Here is a 20,382-nt window from a genome sequence, read left to right on the forward strand (position 1 = left end):
ATTACAGAGCTTTGCGGACATCTTTTTTATCCGTACAAGGCTATGTTAAAATTGAAACTTTCTTAATACCGCAGGTATTAAAAATACGCGAGAATTGTCATCCATCTTTAAACTCTTACAACTTTTTACGTCGTTCTAAATCTTTGAAACATTTTTATTGCTCGAAAAAAATAACACATTTAACAATGTACACTGTTAATTGTTCAATTTGAAACATAAAATTTTTCATATTTCTTCACCGCTAAATTTTCATATAAAATAGCATTTATGAAATTAATCTGAAGATTAACTTTTCACAAAAACGACCGAAGGAATTCTTAAAATTTCTTTGATATTAAATTAGCAAAAATGAAATCACGAAATGATAATTTTCTCCACAAACGTGCTTCACATTAAAGCCTGTCGTCGCAATAAAAAAGCCACGTATAAATTTCAATGGTTTAGATGGTCATAAACCAAACGAACGTTTACCAGGATACGGCACGGAAGCTTGAATTGCGTACGTTTTAAAAATACATTTATAGCAACGTGAATGTGCGAACGGCTACGCGAAAAATCTATTTGCACAGTCTCTCGAAAACTGGGTCGATGACAGGTTATTCTAAGAAAATACGAAATTCTTGTTGTCCGATCATTATGTCACGCAACAACACCTCTGCTTTTGTCCATTCCACAAAACTCGAAATCATCAATTTTATCAAATAAAAATTTTAATTCAGCTTCAATAAATCTAGAAAATTAATATTTCTACCAAACGAGGAAATGTTTTATATTTGAAATTGAACAATAAAAGACAATTGCTTGAATGTACTAATTTTCTTGCAGGAAGTTACGAGAATCAATTGGATTCGTTTGAAAATCACAACACGCGTAACTCGTGTAAAAGCAATTATAAATATAATGGTTTCTGGTTGTGAATGTATCGATACAGATAACATTTAATATTTATTATCCGCGTTATTGGAAACCGTTAATCCAAACTGTGTTCCACGATACTTCTTCTCACTGCGAAGCTTCAGAGTTTCCCACGCAAATAATCTACATTAAAAAATTGCTAAACACGGTTGCGATGAGTTCGCTCTGTTAATTAAACATGAAATCAACAACGTGAAATGCTCTACCTCTAATTAGTTTTTCTTCTCAATTGATTTTTTTCTGTTCTACTTGATATTTTATTTAACTTTCTTGATAACGGAAAGAAATCGTACAAATTAGTGGATACTTTTAAAAAATTCTTCATAAAAAAGTGAATCATAAAGTCAGTTACCATTTTGAGATATTAAAATTGATATAATTCAATACTTATTAAGAATACTAGTGAAGCGTTTACATAGAAATGTTTAAAAAATTTTAAGCTTTAAACTGGGATCTCACAAGTGCCAATCTGCGATACTTTTATGTCATGAATTTTTTTCGAAATCCGTTGTTTAATATGCAACGAGCTAGTACGAAAAATTCAACGAACGTCAATTTCTTCAAACACGAAAAATTCAATGAAACCCAATCGACCGAAGAGAGGCAGAGTTTCGCGGAAAAATCTTTCGCAAGTAGAGCAGGCAGAAAAATAAAAGCGTTGAATAAATTTTCTCTGAAAAACGGCGGGAAATTGAACGATCCTTTCGCTCGGGCAGCTCCGACCCTTTATCAAAAACCATCCAGCCCGGCGTGGAAAGCCGAGAATCGTTGTTGAGCTCGCAGCATGAATTTACATTGTCGCGTCACTCTGAGCGAAATTCGTGCAATTTGTTTTCCTGCTTCGCTACGCGAAGGAAACACTAGGTAATGGCTTCAATTTCGGTCCGGTACTCTCGAAAGTTTCACCGATTAGCCGACGAATCCTGGTTAGTGTCCAGGTCAAGTTTCCTTCCCCTTCTGTCAACCGGATGGATATATACGAACGCGATGTTACTGTATAATTTCAATACACGTCTGTTGATTCGGGACAAAGTTGAAGCTATGTTGTTCGGTTATTAAGCTGCATAGTGCATTCCATGGCTTCCGAGTAATATTCATCGAGCTTGATATTAGATACACTCGTCGTCATTGGTGCAACTAGGCACCAGGTTGAGGCTTAAAATGCAAATTGGCATCCCTCATAAGAAATTATTACAATAAGTAATAAAAGTCTGCTCGATGAATTAAGCGATATTAAATGCTTCACACGTTTAGTAAAATTATAGGTACCCCAAATAAAATTTCTAATTAATCCTTTACTAAAATTATTCTTATAAATCTTTTAATCGTGATTGTTTCCTAAGTCCATCTAGAACAGAATAACAAGAAATACATTCCCTCTCTATATTATGTTTTACGAAAAATTCTTTTTCCGAGACCTTACTGAAACACGTAGCAAGAAACCCTACAACAGCTGAACTAAAGTGCTTCAATTGTAACGGGTAGAGAAAAGTTGTAAAAACAGATGGTTTACTCTCGAAAGACCAAATGAAAACGACCCAGTATGGTCATACTATCTGAATTTTTATTATGTAAGTGCTCTTTAAATTAAAATTTTCAATGCAAAGTGTAATCTGATAATAATAAAGTAAAATAATATTTACAAAAATGTTATTACTACACCAAGCACTGTTACTAACTATTAAAAATAATTAACGATAACAATTACAATGATATTAACCTACATTTAAATGTATAATTTTTAAACGAAAGGGTTTCATATATTGAAAAAATAATTTCAAAAGAATAATGTAAAATTTAGACAATGAAAATAATATGGAATATAAAATTACATGAAAATTACATAAAAATCACGAATATTGGGTTGAAAACGATCATAAATCGAGCGAAGACATAATTATTTTAAATAGTACGCGTTAACTAAAATCGTGAAAGGCTTGAAGGACATTCGGAAACAATGAAAGAAGCTATCACGAGGTTGCCGTTCGGCCAAGTAAATTAGATTTTCCTAAATTCCGCGTCAAACCGTCTCTCGTCGAATATAGCCGCTAAGCTGCGAGCAGAAGCCAATTTTCCAGCGAGATTAGATCATGCAAATCGTATCTCTTTAGATAAGGAATCATCGTGAATAAGCGTACCTAACACCGTGTGTCACGCGAAAATGCCAATTACTGATAGCAGATAATCGCTTATTCGACAACGTTCGTTTTACCAATGATCGTGCGATTGCACTTTCAATTCGATTGTTCAACTTGTAATAATTTCCGCTTTCTTACTATCGACTCGAAGTATAGTATTACAAATGAATTTATTTGATAAGTTCAAGCGTCACCAGCTGTTGTCAACTGAAGCAGCTATCATTAAAATATGAATAAAGGCTATGAATGCTTTGTAAATTACCTTATAAACATATTATAACTCTCAAAACTACACCGCAATAATTTTAAAACAATTTAAAATGTACCTCATTTATCGATCAATAAATTTTCATATAGCGTAGGAAAACATTTACAAAAAGCAATTAATTAGTCCGAAAGGAGTTCAAGATGTCCTCAGACATTATATTCCGAAATTAATTAAAACAATCATCAATGAAAGCAATAGCCACGTGAAACTGCAGGAAAGACATTATTCTTGGTGCAACATTTCAATTAAATTAGTTGATCACAATATTGAATAAAATAATTCCTGAATAATAACGTAACAAACGTAACACGATATGAAACAAAGAATAATCGAACGAAAGTGGAAGAAACGAAAATGATCGTTGAACTAGTGAAAAGGGTCAATCGATTCTCGTACAAGTGGGACGTACATATAATGGCACGCGTTAATATTCCATCGCCACGATATTTAAATAATTAATTTTTGATACATCAATATACAATTACCTTGAAAAAGTGATTTTCAACGCAGTATTAATAATAGTAATAATAGAGAATGCTATTAAAAATAATACCTTTAATTACTCGAAAATCTGATTTGCGATCATTAATGAGCCCCGCATCATTCAATGCGTTAAATATCGTGGTGTCAGAATATTAATTATTGAATCCACTGTATCTCACTGTTATTATTTCAACCACTTGACGATCACGCAGAACAAAATCCCTATCTGGTTAGATTTCACATGGCAGTCAATAAACGTCCGTGTACACTATCATTCGGTATTCAATAATTCACACTTTCAATAACTTCGTGCACGATATTTATCGTGTTCGATTGGTGTGTGCGTTGGCTATCCGTTGTGCGTTCCGATAATACTGGCCACAATCGCAATTGACGTCGATAAATGAATAATGCATCTATTGTCGATTGTGCCCTTAATCCCTTTGATTCGTTTCAACTGCGAACGAGCCAACGAAAGAGATTTCCATAGCAAAGTTCAAAGGTTCGAATAGGGAATTTGCTCGAAAAGGTACTCGGGGATGAAGGTATTAAAGATCATATAAATTTCTGTTTGACTGGTCTGTCGGAACGTATCGTTCTTGAAAATGTTGAGGGTGGATTATGACCCTTTGTACGGTTTTTGGATACTTTTCACTTATTAAAAGTTTATTGCCTTGCATAAACATGCATATTTATATTAAATATAATTTACCTTTACTACTAGCAAAAAATACAAAATAATGTACAAAATGCAAGATCACGAAATGTCTATTAGGAGTGTACAAATTATATATCTTGAGGCTGCAATATAACTAGAAAAAGAAACAGATATTTGCAGTATCAGCGCTTTTTATATCATAAAAATGCCCCTTGAGGCCACGTACGACCAAGGGTAACAGTTCTTTTTTCTGCAGTAGCATGCAGAACAGAGGGGTATCAACCCCTTTCTTTCTTTTACATTTCCTCCGATTTCTTATGGAAGGCGTGAGGAGACACGATTTTATACCACTTTTTTGTTACCCCTTTTTTCTGTCACTAAATTAAACAGGATCTCTCCAACTTTTTAAGTTTTTTAATACCCAATACTTTATCTGTTTCCTTCTTTTAAATTGAAACTTTAATTTCTTGTTCTAAGAATTTATAAAATTCAATTAATTCTTGTAATATTATTTATCACTCTATTAAAATGAAAATAATAAGATAAAATAATAAAATTATCACTGATCTACACATCACATTTTATATAATTGAATAATTAATTAAAAAGAAGATTAGACAAATTTTAAATAGCATTGGTATCTTGCTAAAAGCTTAAATTTGGAAATGAATCCATCTAATAATAATTAATGGCCATTTTCACTGAAACCTAATTAATTATCGGCAATTATAGCAACTAAACATTCTAATGATGCATTTTACCTGCTAAATGATGCATTTTAAAGCAAACTATTAATTCCCTGCATTCAGGCGTTAAGTCTGGGCTCGGTATAAGCGAAACGTTTATTTTTGTCGTCAGAATTCGCGCAGCTCCAGTCGCCACTAGAATACGCCTATTTTAAGCGTGTTGCTGCTTCTAGGAAAGTTCATAGAGAAATATCTCGTGGTAAAACACGCCGGACTAAGTATACAAGGGGAATCTAATTAAACCGTCTCAATTACACCGGTACATAGTGACTTTATCGTAAATCCTCCGAACACGATGTAACTTCCGGTTAACGTTGCATACGTTTCTACGCATTTTTCTACCACTTTTGTAGATTCGCGGTGACCGTATTTTTTCGAGCATTTAACAACGGCACATTCATCACTGAATAACATTACACGAGTCGGTATTTTAAAAAATAAAATAAATTTAATTTTGAAATAAGAAATACAATAGGGTGATCATCAAACTTTCTGGTAATAAAGGAGATCAATTTGATTGTCAACAATAAGGAAGGACAACTATTATGTCCAACTCTTTGCAATTCAATTACACTGTATCAAAATCATTCGGGCCTAACGCGAATTCAACAAACTCTCGATGAATCGAGTTACGTCTTAAACATTAACTCGCAACCGTCCGGGGGACGAAGTTCGAAGTTCCTCCCACGAAATTTGCCTTTAGTATTCGAACCGCGAGACAACGTAATTTAGTCAGAACTGAACTGGTTACTATTAATGGAATGAACATTCATTGACACAAGTTTAACAATAGCAGAATACTTTTCAAGATGTACAATTATTGCCTCGTTAATCGCAAGTTTTACTTGTGTTTGTAAATAATAAATTATCAATTTGCTCAATTAACTCTTAATTAAAGTTGGCTATAATTTTATGAGAGAACTCTAGGACCTCGGGATCTCGAAATTTTAGAATATTACGATCGCTACCTAGTTACGTCAATGTAAATGAGCTCTAAAGCTGATTAACCCTTCGAAAATAGATGTTTCGATAAAAATTGGCAAAAATTTTCAGGATGGCCAAATATTTTCATAAGAATTATGAGAAAGGTTCGGCCGGAGTTTGAAAATTTCTACACACGTAGGAAATACAATTCTATCAACATATGTTGGTTTACAGAAGGTACACCCGACCATCGAAGCACGGGAATGCAAATTCGAATGAAAATTAATGCTACGATAATATTTGCGCTTAACCTTGCGACATCGTGCTCGTATTAATTGCTGCAATCGATTACCGATATCGGTTGAATGGAATCGGTTCGAAAGGGGTCGCGCATGCTGCTCCAACTTATTAGTTTTACAACCGGCCTCTAATTATGCCGAAAAAGAACGATCATTTAAAAAATTTTTCTCGTTTTCGTTCACCCTATCCGTGATCATTTGTACCGTCGTTAATCCCTCGATTAGCATTAAACGCGTCCGTACCGAGATTAAGCGGATCCGGCTTTTCAAATAATTTTCTTTCGACCAAACGCGCTTCCATTATCCGCCGATCTTTCGCTCGTTCGATTTCGCCCTTTTGTCGACCTACTTTCTTTCATTACGTTTTCAAACCTGCATACTTCTAGCGTTTCAGATAGATTCTCACGATTTTATGGTTTAACTTTAACTACCCATGCATTCCGTCCACGTCGAGCAATTAAGTGTTCGATATCGTTTACCCTCTACGCGTATAACCAAGTGATTAAGGATTTTCCAGTTAGAAAAATAAAGGAGTTCGAACTGCGAAAAGTTTCGAAGCAGCGACGATCATTTAGGTGAAAGGAAAGTCGTGCGTGAGATTTAAAATTTCGTGAAAGCACACCGACGACCCCCTGAAACTCAATTTCGCACACATCTGCACGCATCGATTCAAGTCGAGTCGTTAATCGTAAAACTGTCAAGAACTGAAAAACTCGAGTACCAACGGAGGGAGGAGTTGCTTTTTTCCAATATTTAAAAGTTCCTCGGCTGCAACGAAAAATACATTTGCCACCGTGTTGGCTCATTAAGGAAGCAGGAATTTTAAATTGCACTTCTCAGGCAAGAATCCTTACAAATTATCTGTTTTAAAGTAACATTTTCAACGCAAAATATATCTGCCTTCGAAAAGTTGCGAATGTAAGTGGACCCTAACGTTAAAATAAAAAAAAGGGATTACATTAAAACTTCTGTCGTCGTAAAATCTGAAATTTTAACATTTCATCGGAAACGATTCTCAAATGCTCATAAATAAAAAGGTATCCAGAGGCGGAGAAGTTTTCAGAAAATGGAAGAAAACTTTTCGAAAATCGAAGCCACTTCTGAGAAACACAGCATCTATACAAGTGGTTGAATGGCTGAAAAGGGAAGCATTGTTCGAAAACTGAAGAAGTCGCCCAGTTCTGCTCCGAATCATGCAAAAATGGCTTTTAACAACCCTGAAAGAAGCGTACGTTCCGAATCTCAGGGCAGAATTTTGCGGATCCGTTTCTCAGAACAAACTGTAGGTACTTTAAAGAATAGTAAAGACTTTGAAGAAGACTGCATCAACGGAGATGGTAGCTTTTAACTCTCGGACGGCGAACCATAAAGGGAGTCCCAATTTTAAATCAAGAATTTTCGAAATTTCTCGAGATTGGAAATAATTCAAAAGAAGCGAGCTATTTAGGTAAGCAATATTATCGCTACTCTGTTTTAATTATCACAACAATCAGCGTCAAAATACTCCTAAATAACTTTGAAATTTCAAAACTTCCCCAGCTGGATATTCCACAATGCACAGTGTACAAGAACTAACTTCTCGAGGCAGTGAAATACTTTTCAGCCTCGCAACGAATAACCAGCCTGTCGATTTTCTCTGCCAGCAGATACCGAGTTTTATGCAACAGATATCGAAGAAAGAAACGAGAAGGAAGTTTTAATCGCAACAGTTCGAACGCTTCCGCGCGGGGGATTTCTATGGAGCCGCGAATCCACCTGAGCTGAATGGGATTCTTCAAAGTTCATTAACTTCCTGTGAAGCACTGTACAAGATATACCATAATTCTGACAATAAGTGTTGCATACTTTTACCTACACCTGTATACGTTCAAAGAGAATCATTATATACATGATATCTTTAGCAAATGTTTTCTAAATCAAATTTATAATTATAGACATTAGAAATTTACAGTGTATGCTTAAAATTGATAAAATAAATGGTATTTAATTTAGCTTAAATAAGAAATATTTGATACATACCTAATATCAAATTTAAAAGTGCTTCGCTGTTAAAGGGTTAAAAATATAAGTACGATATACTGTTTAATATAAACGAAACGGTTTCAAAAAAAGGTAAACGATAATATTTATAAAAGATAATATCGGCGTATTTATCTGATAAACAACAAAGCACACAGAAATATGTGAAAAACTCTAAAATTAATGTTAAAAAATCAGAGCATCGACGTGTCAGCGCAGTGAAAATAGACGATTCGGAATTAGCTCATACGTTAACTTTTTTCTTTTTTTTTTTTTTTTTCGAAACTTGCAAACGGATATGACGAATATGAGAAACTACGATATAAAACAAACTGAAACAATCCGTCAGAGCCTCGTTTCCAATTCGAAAGCACAGCAGGATTTCTGTCTAACTCGGAACTCATGTGTCCTTGTCACGGTAAAAGAGTTAACCCTTAACTACAGATCTAAAGACCGACAGATTTTCAAAGAAACGAATTTCAATTTGTAATACACGTTATGTTTCATTTCTAATTGTATAAATTGCATGCATTATGTTTCACTCTGTATTCCTATTGGAACGCCGAAATGGAGTATCAATAGTTAAGGGTTTGTTTAGCAAATGTATACAAGCAATAAACTTTAAACTGTTGTTGTATACATTAACAAACAAAAAAACATTAATTTAAATGAGTACTTTCATCAACAGAGGTGCACACCAACCATGTAACTATAAATTTAACGTGTCACCCCTTCCTGCAAATTTGCAGTTAACTGTATACTGTATATTTCATTTGATTTACAATACCAAGATGAAATAATAAATTACTCTAGCGTGTAAATGTCTTTGAAATGAAATTGCAGATTGAAATACTTTCTCACGATACGTACAGTTATACCTATTTTTCAAGGTACGATATCCTTCAGAAATGAAAAGCAAGAGCATGTTTATTTGTGAAGGAAGTCGCTCTTGAAATCAGCTAATGACAACAAACAAGCTTTCCGTCTATTGCTTTTACCTCTCGCCTGAAAGTCGAGTGTTTTGTTTCCCATTTACATGGTACAACAACTACAAACTCTCAAGAACTTTCCACTCGTAAATTCCTGCCGTGTATCGTGACTCATTTATACCCACGTTCTCACATTCCTACCCTTTTTGGCGAGCAGTTTCTCGCCATTTCCTCCGCAAGTTGAAAACACGTTCCATGAGTACACGTAACATCTTAAATTTACGCACGAACCGTTTCCCCTCCCCCCCCCCCCCCCCCATTCCCATCTTATCGCGCGAAATAATTCTTCTTCCCACGAGTTTTTCATGCATTCTCCCACGTTCCCTAGCCGTGCAATATCGTTCGGTCGAGTTACAAACAGAGGAAGCAATGACTCACCTTTAACGCCCTGGTGAAGTTGCAGGAGCAGCAGCAACATCATCGCGATCGTGTCCTTTGCCCTAGTCCAGCTCGGTAAATCCCGTTCACTGGCCATCTCGGTAGATCAGCGACAACTTCGCGACGAACGATTATACGGGATTCAAAATATTTCACACGCACCACATTCGTCTGACCACTGTACGGCAATATTACTTTAGCTCCTTCGGATATATGTATTCACTCACGATCAAACACACAATTCACCGACGATGACTGGTTGCGCGATCGCGATTACCCGGCTCGACAAGGTCACGTCGATTACGAGGGTCACAAAACATCGAGGCTCGTGATTAAGAAACGAAGAAATTGCACAGAGTCGAAGAACAGGGTATTACCGGGTCGCGAGAGGAGCCGGAAGGTCGCACCGTGTCACAGGGATCTGTCGCGTAACCGGAAGCGTGTCAACGGAGCGCGAGAATTGTCGCGAAACACGTGCACGCTCGATAAAACGGCGGGCAACTGTGCGACCGGCCACGGTGTCGAGGAAGACCGAGAGAAACTGCACGGCAGAGAAGGACAGCCGGGTCCAGGGCGTCGACAACCGTAAGGGGGAGGATCCGCGATATCCCGCGGCCGAAGGATATCCCGCGATTCGAATGACGTGAATGGAGAGAAAAAAAATTGATACCGTAGAGAAGGTTATCAGACGTGTCGTGTGCGTGCGTCTGACCGAAGAACCACGACGACTAACCGAAACAGAGGCAGACCACGACCGAGTGACGTACCCCGAGACGTGGTGGCACGACGCGATACGACCGATTCGTACGCTTACCCGAAACTAAGCGATTCGTGGCGAACGGCGCGCACCTGTCGTCCTACGGCACACTGCGCATGCTCCAACGAAGGAAGCCGACTGCGAGCTCGTCCGCACAACCAGGGTGGATCTCGCAGGTGGGAGAACAGCGTGGCTCGGCGTGTTCGCATAAACGCGGAGAGACGGTAGAATATCCTTGTACTTGGAATTAAGATTTTTCGTTCGGTCTGAACAACCCTTGTCACACGAGAATTCTCCATGCGTCTTCCAGTGGGACAAAATTTAAAATAATAGATATATTTCATTGCGTTAGGATACTTATCTTATTGTTTCCTATCCCTGGTGGAAAGAAAGATCATTTAATTAGCTAATCGATTCGGGTGCGATCTAGGAGCTGTCATTTTAAATGATTTGCTTATCATTTAATACAATACAAAAACGTATTATACTTATCTTTATGAAAATATTTTCAAACATAATTTAGTTTATAAAAGTAACTTTAATATATATGTATATATTAAATAGTTATACAGATAATGTTATTTCTGCTCAAGTACAATAGTTAGTTGTTGGTATTTAATGTTACACCTTTACGAAATGCTTATTTCCTGCCCGCAGCATTTTCTAGCCATTTTTATTAAATGTTAGAAAATCGCCGCCATTTTGATTCGTGATATGCGCTACGATTTTGCTCAATACAGCAAAGCTATGATTCCGTTTCGAACGCATTATTACTATTCTAATTTCCACCAGGGATAAGACTATTCTGAATGCAATCATTTCTCATAACATAATTTTTTGTTTATAATTTAAATATTTATACAACACGGCATCATACTCACCTGTCAAATTGTACGTTGAAAATGCTTGATTCTTATGCACGCATAACTTTTAAACCAGTGGATTCGTAAACGTAAATGGAAAGGCCAATAACTCTTGATCCCTCAAAGAAAACGTTATTCGTAGTACACGAATTATCACTTTTAATTTAATGTTACACTTATTTGACAATAAATATCTGAATATAACAGGTACTGAATTTTATACGACCACGTGCTTCGCGGCGACACTACGTACTAAACAAATGTCGATCACGATGTGCAAAAGAAAATATAGCACGCTCTAGCGGCCGATATTTGAAAGAACACAGTGTAAGAACACATAGAGGTTATCCCCTTACAGTAATTTCTAATTGACGATTTTATAGTATTGTAATTTGTAATTGGTGATTATGCAGTATTGTGATTTGTAATTTGTAATTTTGCAGTATTGTAATTTGTAATTGGTAATTTCCCTGTGTTGTAATTTGTAATTGGTGATTTTGTCGTATTGTGATTTGTGATTGGAAATTTTGCAGCATTGTAATTTGCAGTTGATCATCGCAAATTGGTATGTGATTTTTAAATAATACTTTAATAATATAAGATAAGATAATTTACCTTAAGATATTTTAAGATAATACTTTAAGCCACTTAGAAAAGGCACGTATTGTATGGAAATAAATATTTCCATCAACTTCCGCAGTTCACTAACCCGTATTCAAAATATCCTTGAATAATGAATACACATGATAGTTTCCCTTTTATTGTTAGAGATTTTAGGATATACCTACATATGCTCCTAGTACTGTTGTCCTGCGGTCGAACATCTGTTTCCTATGGTGTTACGCTTCGCGGCTTCATGTTCTTATGGGAACGTACAAAGAATAGAGTTGGATATGATACTTTAATACTAATAAGAATTTTACACACATGTGTTCTCCAATAAAGGATATCCGTACGAGTGATTTGAAAAGGTCATCACACTTTATTCGGTACAATAGATCAATTAGGATTTTTTTATTAAAACCTTTTAATTAAATACCCATTTATGTTTCACTAATGTTTCAATAATCAAGATTTTAGTGGCAGATGAGAGTTACAGAAATTTTTTAAAATTTATTATTTCAATAATAATTGTGATAGCCACGTAGAAAATGAATCAAATTTTTAATATCCTACTAAAGGAAAATTATGTTCGTGGAATATTTGATTCCACGTAGATGTTTGCGTATTTCGCTAAACGACAGGCGGGTAAAAACAATTTCAGCGCATTTCGATTGCTCTTTCCTTCCCAATGAAACAAGTAAAAGTATAACCGGACAGATAATCAACGATTTCCACGCAATATGCTTACTCGTTTCAGAAATTCGAGGAATGGGAATGCGCACTCGTTATTTCAACGAATCGCTTGTTTACAACTATCGGTCAGTCAGCGAAGTTCGTTTAATTAACGTTGCCTTCGCTTCCGATGGCGCGAACAAATTGGAAAGCATAGAATTTCTTCGGGGAAAATGAATTTTCCGGTTGCACGACGTCACTGCTAATTACTAGAGGCTGCTTATTAGTATGGGAACGTGTAATTGGGCCAGACCAAAGGCATAATATATGTAACGTCAAATTAAAAATTTCCGCGCAACGTGAAAATCCTCTCGGTTAACTCGGCAAGTTTGCAATTTTTTTCAAATATAAGTTCCACTGCACCAAGATTATTCGTTTGTTCGCTGTGAGAAATGAACGTTGGTAGAGCTTTCTTTCCAACGAAATTCAATTAACAGTTTAAATATTGTTACGTGTCATTAATCATTTTAAGTGCTAATTACACCTCTTAAGTTAAACAATGAACCGAAGGGGACTGTTTCCAAGAACTTTTTTGATTTATCGCTTTCTTTACACGCAGGATGTATACTGCGAAGTTTTGTTCCCAAAGTTTTTATGCTCTCAGATTATTGTCGCACGAAATGAGATCGTTCATGAACACAAAACTATCGTAAAATCTGGTAAACAAATATAAAAGTTTAAATGAAATTAAATAATTTATTATTATAAAAATTGTTGTAAGATAGCCTAACCCTCTAAGGTTATTAGAGATAATTAAAGGGATAATGAAAGTGGCAGATTTGAATTAGTTATTAATTGTTTTGTACAATGGGTCCAAATCAGAGAGAAACGCATTTTAAATTTGAACACTCATAAGTTCTATGGTTTCATTTCATTATCAGGAGTTTTTAAAAATTAATTAATCGACTCAGTAATTTCAAGTAATGGATACAAGTACATCTTTTAATTTATAATAAATCCCTGGTACGGTTGAACTTTATTCTAGAGCACACGAAATTTTTTATTTTCCTTTGTATACTTTAATAGTATCCGATGAGAAAAATTCAAATTACAAGTTTTAATATTAGAGATCCATTCGTCTTTGTCCTAAATATGTTCTAAAACAAAGTTCTACTGTTATCATAGTAAATAATACCTATATTTGCGAAAATCATGGACGTAATAAAAATGGGGATTCACTAACTAATCCAAACTGCCCTTAATTCCCAATGTTGAGCAACTTTGTTGAATTACTTCTAGATAGGTCGATAACGAGTAGACGAGGGTTTGTCAACGAGATGAGAAAGTGTTGTTAGCAGAAGGCCAAGGTCAAGTATTGTAAACGACCTCGAACGACCTCATTATGCTCTCACACGAGTCTCCCAATAACGAGAGCCGTTGAAGCGTTTTCATCGATAGCGATGTCATTAAATTGCAACCGAGTGTTGAAGTAGACGACGATGAGCAACAAATCTGAATAATTCCTTCGCGACAGGGTGGCGACACCCAAGGAGGATACGACGCTTCGCAGGCGTCCTTCTAATGGCCTGATGAATAATAACAATCAAACTGTACGAGTCGACTGGCATCGAGAAGAATAATGTCGTTTCGTCGAATCAGAGAAGCGAATTCAAAGTTACAACGAAGGGTATTGAAGCTTTCTTCAGTTAGGACTTTTACTTTCTAAATTGCTCCATCGTTCCTTTCATGGTACACCTTTGAAAGGTTTATTTGCCTTTCGACGAACCGGAGCAGTGTATTCTTTGTTTCTTTCTTTAATTTCGTTGTTCTTAAGTTTCCTTGCTTCTTTAGGTATTTTCTTCGATTTCTGTATAGGAATATCCTTTTCTACTCTGGAAATCGTTTTGGTCTTCAATTCAATTTAACAGAATCATTTACTGTTCCCTGGTTACTTTTTATAATTTTATTGTAGAACAAGTAATATTTATTGTTAATTGCTGTATAGTTGCAATTTTTTGAAAATCACGGCCGGCCCTGAGATGTCGGGGGTTCGAGGTGAGCTCCGAAAAAGGGCCCCTTCAGATAAAAAAAAAGTATCTCAAATAAAATTTATAAAATTAACGTTATAGCTTGTATAACTAATTTAGATTTGCAATATTCAAGTAAACATCTTCTTGCATTCTTAGACGCAAAATCGTCTTATGGGGGCCCTGTAAAGTGTTAAAGGGTTAAGGACGAGCCGTTTCGCGATGACCATTCTTCGTTTAAAGTTGAATTATTGCAAATTAAGAATTTGACAATTTTTATATAACAGTACAGTATTTAATTAAGAAGGAAATAGAATAATTACTGTAAAGTCGTTTCGCTAACCAAATGGAATTGCATATGTATAATGATCTTGTTAACTTTCCGTTACCTTCTCGCAGAAGTTTCTTCCTTTTCCTTCCCCATCTTTGCTTGCCACGGTGAACGGTTCAGTAAAATATATGCGAGTTCCAAATAAACTTTCCTAGGAAAAACAACGACCTTCTATCATGGCCTGTGAAAGCGAAGAGGTCGTTTACATTGGTTTTCCGAAGGTAACGGGGTATTATTCTGTTCGGACCAATGGCAGAAAGAAGGTAAAAAGAAGGAAAGTAAACATTGTCCGGTTTATTTATTCTGGCTATCGGTGAACAAATTTTCTCTAAAATCTGAGCAATTTTGAGAATCGATTGTCTTAGGCAAATTATTTCTTTAAAATTTAACTTACAACCTCAATTTTAACTTCTATTTTTCAATATTCCTTACGGAAAATTTTTGTATTATAATCGTTGTTAGCTTATTCTAATTATTGTTATAATGTGTTTTTTTTACACTTCCTCTCATACCTGTATAAAATCTTTAATAAAAGTTACGATCCACTTGCCCAGTTTTATCTTCACTTTATTAAATTCTCTGAAACATTGCATATGTACATTGTATAAGAAGTGTCTTAAAAGAGGATAAACCAGGTTACGAAGCAGTTGTTTAAAAGAAAACTGTAAATTTTCTTCTTTAACTTTATTAAAACCCCGTTACTTCGTTACAATGAATTTTGCGAACTTCTGAAGTTCACTATTTAATTAACATCCTTAAAAAGAGTAGCTTCGTAACTAATTAGAAAGAAACTCTGTAACAATTTCTTTTACAAACTATTTATTCCAGTTCATATCATTTTTATGGAAAATAATTTGATATTAAGTGCATCCAACAAGTTAGTTACACTTCTCATCAATCAATTTGTCGCATAGTTTTCAGTCTGCAGTTCTAGAATCTAGTTTTATTGTCATCTAAAAAATCTAGAGTGCGACAGTTTTAATTACTACGACTTAATGAACACGACGAGTATCGTTGCTCGGCCGAAGCTGCGAAGTCGTTTATATTTGCTCATCGAAACCCGACCGAAGTTATCCACTTGGTATCCACTTCGCTGTTTTTAAGTTGTTTCACGATGAAGTTGCCTACCTGTCAAGTGTCTACTAATTGGTGCAGCTGCTTCAGGTAAAAACGAAAGCCTTCGTTTCGGATTGTCAACGATCGTTATAACCTCGTACAAACTATACTGTTTTAACACTGCAAATGCAGCGAGACCAGGTTTTTTTCTGATATTAATTTACAAATTACTGGATCAGTGATAATATCTCTGTTGTTTCAAGAATAATTTGGGAGAAATGAAAAAAAAGAAATGTAGAACACCAGAAATTTTGAAATTCTGAAATTAAAATGAAAATTTCAGAATAGCGAAGGTATTTTTAAAGGAGAGAAAATTTATCCTGTCCCATACTTAATTACACCAATGCCTGAATTCATTTTGACCCTAGTGAATTCTTATTTTATTATATTTTATCACATGAACTGTATTTCCTGTTCAAAATTCTTTAATCCATAGAGATTGATATATGAGATCATTTAAGAATTTTAATCCAAAAATGTATAAAAGTTGTGTCTATCTGTTGAAAATATTGTAAAGAAATCCCTTCATTTTCGTCCTGTCTTTATACGTCTTCCTAGTCTGTACATAACTTCAAAGGGTTACAAAGCATAAAATCCTCATTATTTAAACGAGCGTGGAAGTTACAGGACACCCATTAGCTAAGAAGTAATATTTTATTTCATTCGAGTTATCGTGTGATAAAAGAGTACTTTGTAATTAAATCACAATTACCACATCCTTAATTCTCTTTGTGAGATGAAAAATGATATCTTTATGTATACCATCTGCACTGCATAAGTTTTCGATAATATAGTCTCATAAACTTGGAGACGAAAGAAGCAAAAAAAAGAGAAATACATAACATTTTTTTTTTTTCAAAAACTCTTTTTACTGCTTTTTCTGTTTCAGAAACCTTTTAATCTCTACTATGGTAGATATAATTATTTCTTTAATAAATTAACATAATATTAATTAAAAGGTATGAATATTCTATTTTTTTTAGGTCCATCACTTTTCTCCTTATTATAGAAATATGTCCACATATCATAGAATTAATTTCTTTTCACGATGTAATAATTTCTATTATCTCATTTTGTCTATTAATGCATAGATATTTCTAATAAAGCTTGATCTTGAAGGTTACTATTAAAATCGAGAGATATCAAGAGTAGACGAAGAATCAAAGTTGCTTCTCATCTATGGAACTGCTTTCTCTTCAATTTCCATCTGTCTGCTGTAATTGGATTTTTATTTCCACTCGAACGTTGACGAATAAAAGACGTCGCAGATATGATACTTCTGTTCTACTCAATCATTTCCTTGACCGTTCGATCGAATCGTTGAAGCGTGCCACGGCGAAAACTCGTCCGCTCTGGGAACTTCCATTTTCGCGTTGGAGAAAAATGGAACAAAAGCAAATTAGCGATTTTTATCGGCACTCCTATCATCGAAACAGGAGCGGAGTGAAAATTCAGGCCGCGACGCGGTTACGACACCCCGTTCGTTCACACGGCAAACGTTCCCTTCGCTTTTTCTATTGTTATCTGCCCAGAACTTCGACTTCCTCGAACGTTATTCCGTTTCGTTAATTTCACCGTCGACGTGAATTCAGCTCGAATGGAGCCTAAATTACACGAACCGCCAGCCCCGATGTTTCATCGTGGAAATCACGTTGGCGGTTTTCCATGGGAAATTATAAAATTCCACGGATTCTACCGTTCCTGGTGTAAATATGCTCTTAATTAAATCATGAAAAGTTGACAATTTCCTGCACACTTTGCTATTCAACGAATAACCAGCAATTATACAGAGTGTACCATAATATGTGGCCATAACTTCACTGCTGAATTCAGCACGTATAACGTTTTATGTTTGTCATTTACCTGAATTTACTTGAAAATTCGTGCAAATATAATTCAGATACTCATCATTCATATTACTATAATTCATTTAGAAGAAAAAATAAATCTGGATATATTAATAATATTTTTCACTAAAGAATATCTCATGTAATTAGTTTTAGTTAATCTAAAACTGATGTAGATTTTCGCAAAGACAATTACTAAAAGCCATGTTTCTGCTGTGCCTAAAACACAATATATCTCGATTCCTGTGTAAAAGTAGTTAACGAATATCACCTCGTTTGTTTGGTAAATTAGTTGCGCTGAAATTATCCCGTAACTAACTTAATCACAAAACCAAGCTTTCACCGTGTCGACGTGTTAACGCGTCCTCTTAATAAATTACTTGTTAAGCCAATTTCGTAAAAACATATCCTAAGGGATCTACGCAATGTTTATCGTTATTTTACCATATTCATAATATCGCTATGCATATGTAATTTAATTCAATAAGCGTCAACTACAATTGCAAAATCATCAAATAAGCACAAACTTTGTTATTCTATCACTTGAAGCGTCGACCGCATATAACCAACAGGTATTTGAAACAACAAATGTAAGTACTTTCAAATAAAGGGCGCTTTAATTAAAATTTGCTGCTCTTCCAAAATGAAATGCAATTTAATTAAACCATCGAGGACGGCCAAATGGTAAAATCGAAAATTTATTTTTGAAAAAATTCATATTGCTAATTTATTTTCACAGAATCAAAATGTACCATTTTTTTTAAACGCAACGATTGCTATTGTGCTTTCGAATGAAATTTTAATTGAAAAATATTTGAGCTCTTCGTAACCCAGTAACAATAATCAAATCTATCAGAAATTGTCTCGTGAAATTTTTTTTTTCATTCCATGCATATTTTCCCTTTTCTCCACCATTTTCCAGCTCTTTCGATTCACGCTTCCTGCTCTTGGATGCCGTGCGAAGCTCGACAAGGCACGTTACTATGGCGCCGTGCAAAGCCAAGTGTCACTTGACATTATTTTTTCATTTTGCCATATATTATGTAGTTCGCGAGCTGATGTACATCAGTGTTGAATGTTGTAACGTGTCAAAGTTGAATCGATACCCTTTTGCCAGATTTTCTGTCAATACCATGATTTTGGTATTAAGGGTTTCTATTTTAAAATAGGGGATTTAGAATAAATATTCAAAAAACGGTCACCATTTGAATCCAAGTGTTAATATAATTATTTACTAATATTTCTTTATTATCTTATCGAATTTTGAAAGGTTGCAAATCAAATTTGGTAAAATGATACTTACGTGAAATAATGGACTCAGAAAACCATTTATCCAAATAAGGATTAAATTCCTATAAGAAATATCATGAAACACTGACTTTTCATAAAAAAATGTTAAAAAATTCTTTAGATACTCCATAGACATACCGACGATCGCAATAAGGTTAAACGACGAACGAAATCCCTGAAAATAAGTGCATACGATAATAGAGGTGGAAGACAAGCGATCAGACGAACGAGATGGGTCGTTTTTTCCCCTCGTCCTGCTCGATTCCATGGAAGGTAACTGCGAGAATGAATAAGGGTACATCGGACAATGAAGGGCCAGGGCTTGTCCCTTTCGTCGGCACCTATCTGCCAGATTGTGCAGCTTTTGTCCATTTGAATCAGTCAGCTAACAAGTTTCTGCTCCCTTATCCAGTCACACTGACGAATCGATGAAGTTGCAAAAAAAAAAGGGGTTTAACGTCAGCTATCGGCTGAAAGGTCGTTTCTTCATCGATTACGATGAGACTGAAAAAGAGAAAAGGGACAGGAAGAAGAAAAATAATAGTGAAAGGAGTAAAATGAGAAAAGGGTGGGAAGAAAAGGAAGTCCACAGTCTTTCATAAATGATGGAATTCGTTACCATGCATTTAATGTCATTGTGTACTTGATGACAAAAACCTGAGGAACCATAGCGAAGTAGATTGTCTCCTTCATCTGAATCATTATCTTGACAGAAGCACTCTGATCATTAAAATAAGAAATCTGACAATTCGACAGCTTTAGTTTATCCACTGTTCAAGTAGTATGAAGAGGTAAATCCTGAAGGGAGGAAAAAAGACTGGGGAAGAAGTAAAACGAGTAAGGAAGTGGAAGAAGAAAAAGATTACAGCTTTTTATGACCGATGAAATTCGTTAAGGTAGAGAGACAGAGGAGCCAGCATAAAACGTCCGTTGAAAATATCGTGTCAATATTTGCGAGACGCGTTCGCGAAAAAATCTCCTTCTCTGCAGAGATGACGTCGGGATTTCTTGCCTTGCTACGAGAATTTAATATCGGACGTCCTAGTTCTTCGAACCGTT

At 35.3% G+C, this 20,382-nt stretch overlaps 1 protein-coding gene across 11 annotated transcripts in view; it reads right to left on the minus strand.

The window, feature by feature from the left end:
- The window catches only part of LOC114877011 (hemicentin-1), a 216,127-nt gene extending 205,348 nt beyond the window's left edge, over positions 1–10,779 (minus strand). For 3 of the 11 annotated variants that reach the window (XR_003789487.2, XR_006829851.1, XM_029189072.2), the window contains exon 1: positions 9,818–10,779. Coding sequence is in view for 4 of the 11 variants with exons in the window: in XM_029189072.2 (XP_029044905.2) it covers positions 9,818–9,914 (97 nt within the window). In the remaining 7 variants the exon portion in view is untranslated. The remainder of the gene's footprint in view (positions 1–9,817) is intronic. The other 8 variants (XR_003789489.2, XM_029189076.2, XM_029189074.2 and 5 more) reach the window with 5 other exon arrangements.
- Positions 10,780–20,382: the final 9,603 nt, after the last annotated feature.

Source organism: Osmia bicornis, chromosome 11 (genome assembly GCF_907164935.1).
Source record: "Osmia bicornis bicornis chromosome 11, iOsmBic2.1, whole genome shotgun sequence".
NCBI lineage: Eukaryota > Metazoa > Arthropoda > Insecta > Hymenoptera > Megachilidae > Osmia > Osmia bicornis.